Source organism: Alnus glutinosa, chromosome 9, assembly GCF_958979055.1.
Source record: "Alnus glutinosa chromosome 9, dhAlnGlut1.1, whole genome shotgun sequence".
Lineage (NCBI taxonomy): Eukaryota > Viridiplantae > Streptophyta > Magnoliopsida > Fagales > Betulaceae > Alnus > Alnus glutinosa.
In genome coordinates this window covers 25,017,279-25,030,628 of record NC_084894.1, presented here as the reverse complement: position 1 = coordinate 25,030,628, position 13,350 = coordinate 25,017,279, and the positions used below count along the sequence as shown (strand labels likewise).

At 35.8% G+C, this 13,350-nt stretch overlaps 2 protein-coding genes across 2 annotated transcripts; one reads left to right on the top strand and one right to left on the bottom strand.

Moving 5' to 3' along the window:
- Positions 1-1,830: 1,830 nt before the first annotated feature.
- Positions 1,831-8,185, top strand: LOC133877799 (serine/threonine-protein phosphatase PP1 isozyme 2). The gene is made up of 4 exons (XM_062316213.1): positions 1,831-2,181; positions 6,638-7,197; positions 7,270-7,490; positions 7,718-8,185. Exons 1-3 carry the CDS (start codon positions 2,004-2,006, stop codon positions 7,441-7,443), a joined length of 912 nt encoding a protein of 303 aa, XP_062172197.1. The 5' UTR covers positions 1,831-2,003; the 3' UTR covers positions 7,444-7,490; positions 7,718-8,185.
- A 1,076-nt stretch (positions 8,186-9,261) lies between these two features.
- On the bottom strand, positions 9,262-12,678 carry LOC133876905 (receptor-like protein 33). The gene has a single exon (XM_062315138.1). It carries the CDS (start codon positions 12,676-12,678, stop codon positions 9,694-9,696), a length of 2,985 nt encoding a protein of 994 aa, XP_062171122.1. The 3' UTR covers positions 9,262-9,693.
- Positions 12,679-13,350: the final 672 nt, after the last annotated feature.

The following is a 13,350-nucleotide window of genomic DNA, read 5'->3' as shown; positions in this document are numbered from 1 at the left end:
CATCTCAAAGAAAGAATTGAAAACGAATATTTCAATAGAATATTGAAAGTGGATAGTGAAAGTATAGAAATGGAAATAGATGCTTTAAAAAAAAAAAAAAAGAACTTTTTTAAGGATATAAATTTTTTACAAACCGATTTTTAAAAAATTTTATACAACCTATATATAAGATTGACATGTGTTCCTTGGCATCTGAGAAGCACATGCTATTAAAACAACATGTGTTTCTCACATGCCTAGGGACACATGCTACTTTTATAGGTGAATTGTATGAAATTTATTACAAATGGATTTGTAAGATTTTTTTTTTTTTTTTTTTTTTTTTTTTTTTTTTTTTTTTTTTTTTTAGAGAGAGAGATGTAAAAAAAAGAAAAAGAAAAAAATATATGGGTTTTATGAGTGTGGGCACTGGGGAGGGAAATGTACCTTCAAAGATTTGTTCATTACTTGATTTAGAGAGGAGTAATTCAATACCCAATAAGCTGCCATTACTTCCAAGGAATCATTGGGAAAAATTAATAGCAATAATGGTCATAATAATAATAATAATACTAATATATCATTACAATCATCAGCATGATGGAGAATCGGTGATGATAAATAAAGATTTTATCATAAAGAAACAAATAAATAGATTAATAACTCAAAATACAAATTATTTTTTAAAACGACATGTCATGAAACGTACCACATGTCCCACGTATGACACATAAATCTATTTTTAAAAGATTAGTGCTATATAATATACTATTACTCAACCGTCATTTTATTACGCTACCGTGTCATTATTAATTTATGGAAAAAAATTGTAAAAGTAGTCTACGTTGTTTATTTGATTTGAAATTAGCTTTATGGAGTATCAAAATAAACTCAAATGTCCTCAAAGTATGTCAAAAAACCAGTTTATTGTTAATTTAGTAGACAAAATTTGACTCAAATGAGTAATTTTTTTTTTTTTTTTTTTTTTTTGACATATCTCAAGAATCTTTGATTTCATTTTGATACCACATAACACTAATTACAAATTAAGTAAATCACATTGACTAATTTTTTATTTTTTCCTTCATTTATCTTTAAATTAAGAGAGAACTTTACTTTAAAGTACCGAACTATCGACTTATTTGACTTATGGGTACTGAATTTCAAAACATCTCATAAATTTCAAAACGTCTTAGTAACAGGTACTCCGTTAGGATTTACTGTTAAATTTTGTCAAAATTTTCAAAATACCCTCCTGTTTTTTAGGAAAAAAAATTGCTAGGATTTAGGTATTGGTCAGAATTGAAAAGAATTTGCAAAAATACTCATGCCTGAATCTTTGAAATATTTTATAATTTTTTTTTAAATAAACACAAGGGTATTTTGGAGATTTTAGCAGGATTTAACAGTAAAACCTAACATAATATTTGTTATTAAGACGTTTTGAAAATTAAATATCATAGTTTGAAACGTTTTGAAGTTCAATACCTTTAAATCAAATAGAGCGATAATTCGATACCCTTATATAAAATTCTTTCTTAAATTAATAATGTTTTAAAAAAATAATAATATAATGTATAACATTACTTTCTCCATCGAATTCGCAGCCCGCTCCGCCATCCCATGTTCAGATTGCGTTGTGTCGTATACGCACAAAACATGGACACAAGCCAATTAAGATTTGTAAACTATTTGTCTTGCAACATTACATAGTAAATAGCTAATAAAATTAATAGAAAATTAATAGTAAATAACGAAGAGAAATTTTTTTTTTTTATTTATTTAAAAAAAAAGGTCACATTCTCTCTCCACTTGCTCTTGTTTCAAAGCACACCCCACACAGCTACCCACCAAACCACATTTCAAAAAGAGTGCGCTCCATAAATGTATTAAAAACAACAGAGAAAACAGAGCCCAAAAGAGGAAAGAAGGAGAGAAAGAAGACCAAAGACGAAGGCCAGAGAGATTTTGGTCTCGTTGTTCAGATTCTTACCGTTGGTGGGATTTTTGGGGGAAGGGGGACTATGGACCCTGCGGTACTGGACGACATTATCAACAGGCTATTGGAGTGTCGGCAGGTGCGGACGGGGAAGCAGGTCCAGCTGATGGAGACCGAGATCCGCCAGCTATGCTCTGTTTCCAGAGAAATCTTCCTCCAGCAGCCCAATCTTCTGGAGATCGAGGCCCCCATCAAGATCTGCGGTGCGTTCTCTCTTGGGTCAACGTTTAGCTTTTGTTTCAATCTTGGAAGCTTGTGTAAAAAGTTTGTTTTTTGTTGTTGGTTTTTGCACTGTTTGAGAATTTATCAACTCTTACATCATTCGCGTCCCAAAAAACCCAACTTACACAAAGTAAAATTTTTATCAACTCTTGGGGTTCTAAGGTAGATGTGATTGGTCGTACTGCTGGGGAACTTGATAAGTTTTTTTTTTAATCTCAAAGTAAAAAACTTGTGAGGTTTAGTAGTTACTGGCTGGTAATATTCAGAAATCTGCGTGCTGTTGTGATTGGAAAGATTAAGTTATGGTTGGGTTATGAGGAAGTAGGGGCCACCCACCTAAGAAGGGTGTTGGCCCTACGGACTGTGAACGGATTCGCTTCTGGCCTCTGGGCAGTTTTGTAAATTTGGGGTTAACATGTCCACAGTTTGAAGGAGCAGCTGAAGTCTTTTCCATTCTTCTCTACATCAATCATAGGGAAGAATGGGTACTTGAGGGGGATGGAGGATGCTACATGTAAGTGTAGAGTGTTCAAAGTCTTAATCTGCTTTAGAGAAAGTTTTGTATAATGGCAACTGCATAGAGGAAGAAAGAGAGAAGCTAGTAACATTTATGGCACCCTCATACAGAAGGTCTTCTATCATCAATAAGATGGTTGTGGTGAACCAAATCTACTTAATTAAGTTGTCTAGAAGAGCCTTCACATCTATGAAGTGAAGAAGTGAGAATTGAGGGCGATTTTTCTTTGAGGATGTTCTTTGCCAGACTGTTGATCTTATTTGGAGGTGTAGATGAGGTTGTCATGAGGGTCTTTAGAATTATGACACGTTGAAGTGATTATATAATGAAGAATATAGAGTTTGGTTGAAATAATCGTCCAGATTTTTTTTTATATAAGTAATTCAATCTCATTAAAAAAAAAAAAAAAAAACCCTAGTACACATGAAGTATATAAGAGAAACCCCTAATAATGAGAAAAAGATGAACACAAGTTAAAAAAAATAGCAAAACTAGAAAGAAAAAAAGGAAGATATGATGTGCGGATATCTGGGTATACATAGTTTTGAACTAATCATTCACAGCTCTATCATTGACGTCTTCACATATTCAAAGCTTTAAGCATTTTGCTTTCTCTAAATGCACCACATTACATACAACGAAGCCAACCTCCATACTTCCATAACATTACCACGCCTTACCCGACCTCCCCAACATACCAACAAATCTCTCACCCTTCTAGGTATATAACCTAATCAATGGCAAACAAATTAAGGATAGAGCTCCATAACTTTTTACTTTTTTGCTACTTCACAATGAATCAGAAGGTGATCAATGGACTCCCTACTCCTCTTGCACATGCAACACCACTCCACTACCATAACACTCATTTTCTCAAATTACCCAACGTCAATATTTTTCCTAAAACCGCTGACCACACGAAAAACACCACCCTCGAAGGAGCCTTAACTCTCCATATATTCTTCCAAGGAAAAAAAAGGGTCCATTAGTACTAGTTAAAACTTGATAATACAACTTCACTTCATACTTGCTCCTTTTGGAAGGACTCCTAACATATTCTATCAACGTCTCATTGTTTTACTCTGAATGAATACGGAATCTGAAAAAATGAGAAGATTACATCCACCTCCTAATCTTGTACCGGTCTAGTATAAATAACATTCCAATGTATATTCCCCTCTCATAATTGCATATTATCTGCCACCCACGCATCCTTGCTACATGTAATACCGAACAAGTCTGGATAAGATACATCCCCATACCACACATCATTTCAAAAACTTACTTTTGATCCATCACCCACCTCATATTTAACAAATTTTGAAAACATTTCCCACCCCCTTATTATAAATTTCCAAACCCGCACTCCAAATGTCCTTGCTACCTCCTTAGAGCACCAACCTCTCCTTAGGCTCTCATACTTAGTCTCCATCACCAATCTCCATAAAACATCTCTCTCTATAGCATACCATACAACCATTTTCCTAGAAGAGCTTGATTAAACTGAACCAGATTTCTAACCCCCAAACCATTTGATTTCATTGGAGTACAAATTTTTGACCAGTTCACTAAATGAAATTTAAACTCATCCTATAAAAAATCAGTAAAGTTTTTCAAGCCTATTATCCACGCTCACTGGAATAGGGAAAAGCAGCAGAAAATAAGTAGGTAAATTGGAAAGTGTACTCTTGATCATAGTCAATCTACCACCCTTAGATAAATAAATCCTTTTCCAACCATCCAACCAACATTCCAAATCTTTAAAGCCTTATAAAAAGTACCCAATGGCAATCCCAAATACTTCGTTGCTAAAGAAGATACTCCACAACCAAGAATATGGGCCAACCCTTCTACATCTCCTGCTTCACCTACAAAAACGATTTATGACTTTGCCAAATTAATTGTCACGATTTTAGATACAGCATATTAAGGTATCAAATGATTAGCTCTTGAAAATGTACTTTCTCCTTTTAAAAGAAAAAATGCTTGAGAATAAAAAGAAAAAGTACAGGTTGATTATGTACTGTAAAGAGTAATTTTCCAAAATCAAAAGGCAAAAATCTGATTTTATGTAGAAGCAAAAACTAGTTGCTTTTAAAGGCAAATCATATATACCATCAACAGCTCAATAGAAACATGCTAAGTTTCGACCTTAGTTCTTAAAACAGATTGGTTTTGCCCTTCTTGAATGTGTTGACTACAATCCATGAGTTTCTGGTGGTATTTGCCAAAATTGTGAAACATAGTTTTGCTTTTACCACTTTTACTACATAGGAAAAACTAAAAAGATTGTTTGATTATTATTTATTTCATTTCGCTATGATGCATCAAAATGATAATTTTGATTCCTTTATATCCGATAGAAATGATTCTTTATCCAAAATTCTTGGAGAGTTAGTGGTTGGTTTAAGATGGTCTCATCTAATATTGTTTGGCATAACTAATTTTGGCAGAAGTGTTTGTTGTACCATATATTGATGCTCTGGTTCATGCTGCTAATGTGGGAAGGGCCTGTGTGTTATGTTGAACTTGGTGTGCTTGATAGACCATGGTTATGATGAATTAAGTCTCAAAATACATACACTATTATATAAAGGTCGTGAGATTAGGTGGTTAACCATGGTTTAAGCTAGTCAATATGCTTCTATTTGTCAAAGTTCCATGTTTAGTGAGTGGTGCTTATAGTAGACATGTTGAGATTGATCGATGTGATAGCCTAGTTGAGGTGTATAGGTGACTCCAGTGAAGTCATGGATTGGGAAGGTTGACATGAAGAAATGTGGGAAATGTCTTTGGGCGATTATTCATATGAGTAGATCTTAAAAAGCCTAAATTAAACTGGATATTTTGTTATACCATTATGTAAAGTTTTAAGCATAAATGATACATTTATTCCTTCGTTCTTAATGTGAAACATTTGAAGAGAAATGAATCATCTCCACTTTGAGGATTGCGAGACCCATGTACTCTCTTTAAAATTCACTTTTCTGAGATTCCTCTTAGATTGGACTGTAGTCTATGTTCCTTCTTCCTCATTTTTGAATCTTTTAGACCTTGTAAACTTTTAAATTTTAGACACCTTTGATGTGGTTGTCTCTCTTGTATACATTTCGTGTATGAGGGCTGAGCTAGTTTTTCTTTTCAATAAAATTATTACTTATAAAAAAAAGCATAAATGATAAATATTATAGTGTCCTTTTTGTGTACTTTTTGGTGTCCTTTTTGTATACTTCTTGTATGCTTTGGGGCACCTTTACGCTTTAATAAAATTCTCTACTTATCAAAAAAAAAAAAGTATAGTGATACAAGTGGTAGGAAACATAGAATACAGCTCCAGATTTCACCTCATATGTAAGCCTCGATACTGGAAGCATATTATCCCTAAAGTTGCCAAAACATCTTGCCACAAGTTTTAGAAGCTGGAAGCCTGGGAAATGGGATTCATTACTAGGGAGAGAGTTCCTGGTTATACTGACATGGTGACGTACCCTACATAATTTTTTGTTTTCTACTAAAGAGCCTTGATTAAAAAGTGAATTATGTTATTAGGGTGTGCTAATTAATTTGTGTTTTTAAAGTAGGTTTCTGATAAGATTAACTCCAGGAGCTGGAATTTTTGTTAACATTCTCTACTTGAGTATGCCATTTGGAAGATGTGTTCTTCTGTATATATTAATGTATTTTTATCACCTAAATATAGAAGTTTGTTTGTTTTCATGCTAATTTAGATAACATACTAAAAACAATGCTTATGATCTTTGACTGGGCTACCTTTTGTTGTTTCTATGATGGGGGTTTGGATTGTTCTTCTGTGTGTATCGTGTTTATCTCCCTTCAAGTTCAAGCGAACACTAGTTTTTATACTTAACAGAAAAAGTGAATACTAATAATTGTTTTTTTTCCCCCCCCCCTTTTACCAGGTGATATTCATGGACAATATTCTGATCTTCTTAGGCTTTTTGAGTATGGGGGTTTTCCTCCTAATGCCAATTATTTATTTCTAGGGGACTACGTGGACCGTGGCAAGCAGAGTTTGGAAACAATATGCCTTTTGCTTGCCTATAAAATCAAATACCCTGAGAATTTTTTTCTTTTGAGAGGGAACCATGAATGCGCTTCAATTAATCGAATATATGGATTTTATGATGAATGTAAACGCCGGTTCAATGTAAGACTTTGGAAAACCTTTGCTGATAGTTTTAATTGTCTTCCTGTGGCCGCGCTCATAGACGATAAAATATTGTGCATGCATGGTGGCCTCTCCCCCGATCTAACAAATTTAGATCAAATCAGGAACTTACCTCGTCCAACTGACGTGCCAGATTCTGGTTTGCTTTGTGATTTACTTTGGTCGGATCCTAGTAGAGATGTCAAAGGCTGGGGAATGAATGACCGTGGAGTCTCTTACACCTTTGGTCCTGATATAGTGTCAGAATTCTTAATGAAGCATGATATGGACCTTGTTTGTCGTGCACATCAGGTTAGTGACATTCCCTTATTTGCCCCTATTTTTTGTACTCAAGCAGCTTACCAGGATGCATACTTGTTCCAGGTTGTTGAGGAGGGGTATGAATTCTTTGCTGAGAGGCAGCTTGTAACAATATTCTCTGCTCCTAACTATTGTGGCGAATTTGATAATGCTGGTGCAATGATGAGTATTGATGAAACCTTAATGTGTTCTTTTCAAATTCTTAAGCCAGGAGACAAAAAGTCAAAGTTCATTTGAACAAAGCTGTGAACACTGCAGTCTGATTCCACCTTAGACTTGCTAATGTAAGTTTCTTGCTACCGCCTTTGTCTTGTAAACTTGTCATTTCTGAAACCTCTTTGTTTTTGAATTTATGTTAATATGAAAAGCTACAACTATGATGAATGGTATGTGCTTAGTAATGCGGGTGCGACAATTATTCTTCAATTCTAATTTATTTTGTGACATCACTTGATTCTGCTCTCAAACAAAAATAATTGTCGTCTTGCTGATGTTGACACCTTGCTTGCAGAAGCCTCTCCTCTAATTCTGAACAAAGCACTGTGAAGATGGAAAGGCTGGATAAACTCCTTCAAACTTAAGTTGAAAATCTAATCTAGTATCTCTTCCTCTACCTTGAAGGTATGAGTTATAGACCGAAAATATTGTCTTCAGAAGGAGCTTTGTGGCTTGTCATTTTGCAACCAATTGCTTTTTAGGGCGGTGGCAAAGTCAGAAATTTTGATTTTAGTTGATTGTCAAAGCTGCATGTCTCACCCAAATTGTGGTGAGGAATACATTTGGTTTTGTAAGTGACTGCAAGTCATGATAAAATATGGACACCTCGGGGAAATTGTTTGAGTTAATGAATTTATAAGCCTAGTTCCTGAGCCCTGCATTCGGACTCCTGCGGGGCATTGGAAATGTTGGAATACCACTCGCATTTCTCACATGCTATGACAAAGGTGTTGGCATTACAAAGATGCCTTCTTGTGGAAAAGTTCATTACTTTGGTCGTAGCAAAAGCTAGTATAAGCAATTAGAGTTTGTTTCTATTGCCTTCTTTTCTTTATTTCTTCTCCATGTTTCTTTCTGACATGATTATGGTCATTGGTCTCCCAATAGCAATTGTTCGTCAGCTTTTCATACAAATGTTATGCTTTTAATCCTAATGTAGCATGCTCTAAGACATAATTAAGTTACTTGAAAAATTGTCAAACTGTATTCTGTTTGTAGGTCATTGGGGTGTGTTCATGTGCTGAAGCCAAGTGTCGTTTGCCAACAAAACCTTTATATTTTCTGTAAGCAATGGTCGAGTCAGGGGAGGGTGAGGGGTGCAGTTGCCCACTCAACTTTCAAAAATAAATCTCAAAAACTCACCCGCAACGGATTTCTCTTCCCTTCCCTACAATGCTACTCAATATCTTGCTTCTTTTTCTTTTTCTTTTTCTCATGGTTTCCATTCTCTTCCTTTTCCCTCTCCCTCTCCCTATCAACGCCGGAAAAATGGCACTGTGAGAAAATGAACTCCCAAGAAAACAGAGCAAGCAGAGGGATTTTCCATAAATCATCTAACAAACCCATCCTCTCTGTCTCTCTCTTCACAGCTTCCAGAGAATGAAAAAAAAAAACCCTTCATTTAAAGCCCTGAATTTGTTTTGAAAGGCTCACAGCATTGCATTAATATATCTTAAATCAAAATGTCCCCAAGCTTCCTGATCATTGTAGGTGAATGAGTTAGTTCTGAAAACTGGTTGAATTGGTACCTGGCAAAAGCATTTAAATGGCCTGGTTGGGATTGTATATGACAGCCTAAGATGAATCAGGTTTTGTGGGATAAACAACCGTATTTTTTATGTAAGAGCTGGTCTCTAATTAATCTACTTGGGGCATGAAAATGCTTAGTGAGTAATTGATTATGTTTTCTTAGACTAATCACATCCTTTCCAAATAGCTCTAACGGGAAATGATATATATATATATATATATATATATATATAAACGCCTTCCAAACAGTAAACTAAAAAGGTGTTAAATTCCCTAACAAATATTAAACTAATGAACAAACATCTTGCAGTTAATTGAAATATTCCTTAAACAACGTACTTTCCTTCCTGAGAGTTAGAAAAGTACGTTGGTATCCAAACACTCCCAACAGTATACGAACTTCAGCTCTCAAACAACGTTGGTCATGGAATTCATAAGTTGACCGACGCAAATGTGATAACATGGCCAATTTTTGCTCCACATGACATGATAATTGAAATATTCCTTAAACACTAATATCAAACAAGTACTTCACTAATATAGTTTGCCAATTACAAATATCATACCTTAAACACAATACTTGCATCCAATTACATGGATCCATTTATTTTTTATTTTGCTTAATAGTGAAATTAACCAAAATGACAAGAGTTGATCATGACAAACCTGAAGACATTGCTCCTCATAACTTTGACTAGTGCCTCAGCCTTTGATTTCTGTATCTGCATCTTTGATAGTATTCTATTTTAAGATACAATTTGGGGAAGCTCTTGAAAAGAATGTCGTCAACATGTTTGTAATAACATATCCTCCATCTCTTCCAAAACATAAGAGGCCCAATGACGATTCCAATGCCAAAAATAATCCCAATTCAGCACTTATGTAATTCCACTCAATTTCAATCCCAGAATTCCAATGTTTATCTTCATGTGTTGGAGGTGGCAACCGTGGCTTCTCATATGTGCATTGTGATTTTAAAGGGAAGCCACATAATCCCTCGTTCCCTTTGAAGGAAGTTTCCGAAAAAGTAGCAAATTGTTTATTCGATGGAATTTGCCCCACCAAATGATTGAAGGAAAGGTTGAGAACTGAGAGAAAAATAAGACCATCGGCAAGTTGCACAGGAATCTTACCAGAAAGCTCGTTGCTTGATAGGTCCAGTGACTCCAGTTTACTCAAATTTCCTAAAGATGATGGAATTTGGCCCGTGAAAGCATTATGAGACAAGTTGAGAATATATAGTGCTTTGAGTTCTCCGATTTCTTCAGGGATAGGACCGTCAAAGCCATTGCAAGAAAAGTCAATAGTGGTGAAGATGGTTAGGATCTTCACCAGCTCCATCTCTAAACCTTTGATGGTAACTGTTACCGTTTCTTGATGATAATAACTATTCACATTAGTTCGGAGGTCACTGGGCATTGATTCGGTCTCATGTGCACGATCCACCATTGCCATCCAAGTAGAAAGAAGTATTATTGGAAGGTTACCAATAAAATTGTTTGAAGCCACGTCAATAATTTGAAGCATCGGCCAGGTGGCATTAGGCTTTGGATGAGTAATGGGCCCGTAAAATTTGTTAGATCGCAGAACAAGAATCCTCAACTTAGATGTGTTCTTCAAGTAAAATGGGAAGGTACCCTTGATGTGGTTGTTCCCGATGTCCAAGACCTCTAACCCAATGCAATTTGACAAAGATTTTGGTAACCCTCCTTTTAGTTGGTTTTTATTGAGAGCTAAAGTTTGTAAACGACAATTATGTGGAAATGCATCGGGAATTGTGCCATTAAAGTTGTTTGTCCTTAGATTCAGCACCACAAGTGCTTTGCCACTCAGCTCAATCAAGCATTGGGGAATTGTGCCAAAGTAGGAATTATTAGACAGATCTAGAACTTCAAGTTCTATAGCATTGCATATTGATATGGGGATCTCTCCATGAATTTGATTGTATGAAAGGTCTAGATATCTTAAACTTGATTGTTTTCTCAAGAAATCAGGAATTTCTTTCAACTGGTAAGAAGAAACATTCGAAAATTCTTTTAGCTGACCAGAAAATTGGTTGTGCGAAAGATCTAACTTGTGCAATGTTGGAAGGGAAAATAGAGAAACTGGAATATTTCCATTAAGTGAATTGCCCATCAAGTTAAGAGAATATAGATTCAAAAGTTCTTCCCACTGAGTGGAAGTAATTTGACCAGACAAATGATTATTATTGAGCCGTACTTCCCTCAGATTCTTGCACATGCTGAAAATTGGAATTGATCCACTGAAATTGTTGTATGACAGGAACAAATCTTGCAATTTTGTGAGGCTCGCAATTGAGTTTGGAATTGATCCACTAAAATTGTTCTCTGACAGGTCCAAAGAGACCAATTGTGTGAGGCTCGCAAATGTTGAGTCTGGAATTGATCCACTGAAATTGTTGTATGACAGGATCAAATATTGCAATTTTGTGAGGCTCGCAATTGAGTCTGGAATTGATCCACTAAAATTGTTCTCTAACAGGTCCAAAAAGACCAATTGTGTGAGGCTCGCAATTGAGTCTGGAATTGATCCACTAAAATTGTTCTCTGACAGGTCCAAAAAGACCAATTGTGTGAGGCTCGCAATTGAGTCTGGAATTGATCCACTGAATTTGTTGTATGACAGGTCCAAAAAGACCAATTGTGTGAGGTTTGCAATTTTTGAGTCTGGAATTGATCCGATGAAATTGCATCCCCTAAGATATACTGTTGACAACATTTTAAGGTTACCGATAGAAGGTGGTAATGAACCAGAAGCATTTGTATATTCAAGCATCATGGTTCGAAGAGATCCATTTGGATAAAATTCTGGCAAAGAAACTTCAAGTAGTTCGTTATATGACAAGACAAGTGTTTGTAGCGTTGGAACCTGGAAGATCTTTTTCGGAAATTCTCCATTCAAACCAGAACCAGCAAAATATAAGGATGTCAAATTTTTGAAATTTGCAAAAAATTCTGGAACTGGAGCAGAAAAATTGTTACGGGACAAACGAATAAATGAGAGGGATTGAAGATTCCGTAAGGAGGAATCAAAAGGGCCTGAAAGATTGCAATATGACAAGCTCAACACTCTTAAATTTGGCAGTGAAGATGATAAAGCTTGACACCACTCATAACCTTGTGCTGATATTGATACACCATCAAGATAAAGTTCCACAAGCTTCGAAAGGTTGTGAAGGAGCACATTTAAATTTGGATTCTCAAGTTTCAGCAGAGAGTAATAAGTAGTAGTAGATAAATCAAGAGTAACCAACCTTGTCAGGCGTGAAATCGCAATAGGAATCTGCCCGGCAAAGTGAGCGTTTGATAGATTCAAATAACTCATATTCGCCAGCCTTTCAAACTCTGATGGAATCTGAGAATTGTTGAAGTCGTTAAAAGCCAAACTCAGGCTCTGGAGATGCTGAAGACTGAAGAGGCTGCTTGAATTGTCAAGTCCACCTGAGATGGATTCGTTGGTCAAGTCAAGACCAATAACATGTCCCTCGTTGCAAGTTATGCCTTCCCAAGAACAGCAATCGATACTTTGGTCCCACTTAGCAAGTTTAGTGGACATAGTAGAATTGAATTTCAGGTTGTTCTTCAATTCGAGCAACAAGAACCGCTGATTGCCCAAACATTGGTGAGACACCACAAAGACACCGAAGTTGAGGAAAAGTGTGCAGATGGGCAGCAAAAAGAGCCATGAAAAGAATGGAATTCTCATTGTAGGATGTAGCAAAGAGAAACCCGTAGAGTAAGGAATTGAAGGGATATGAAATATATAGTGTACGTGTCGATCGAGTGGGGTGAAGTACTCCCACAAAAGACTTAACAATTTTGGGCCAACCGAAGCATTTTTCCAGCCACCGTCTAACAAATTAATTTGGAGAAATGAATGTGGCCTTGGGGGAAGACTCTGAGAAATGTATATGAAAAAGAGAGTCAACACAGGACTGGAGGGAGGAAGAGTGGAAGACCCCGAGTCTTTTGAAAGGACATTTTGCTTCATTGGCAAAATTTCCATATGGATCCAAATTGTTCAGGTCCTTGAATTTCCACGTAAAAATAGATTATCAAAGAATTAAAGATAAAGCAGTTTAATCAATGTGTTGAGACATGATGAAATTAAAGATAATATTGCAGCTCAAAATACACTCAGTACTTTTACTTCGACACTGATCAAGGATTTCCATTTTTGTGTAGGATAATATTCTTGTTCCATTTGAGACATACGGTACCACTTGTATCTATCATCATAAGTCTTTTTTCTACGTACTGACTCTCACTGGTTCCAACCGAAGCATTTCTTGCTTAATGCGAACTTTAGTATCATAGTAACATGCAAATTCCTTCTTTCTCTTCTCTTTTGTTTGTCTTTTTCAACTTTCCGGTTTTT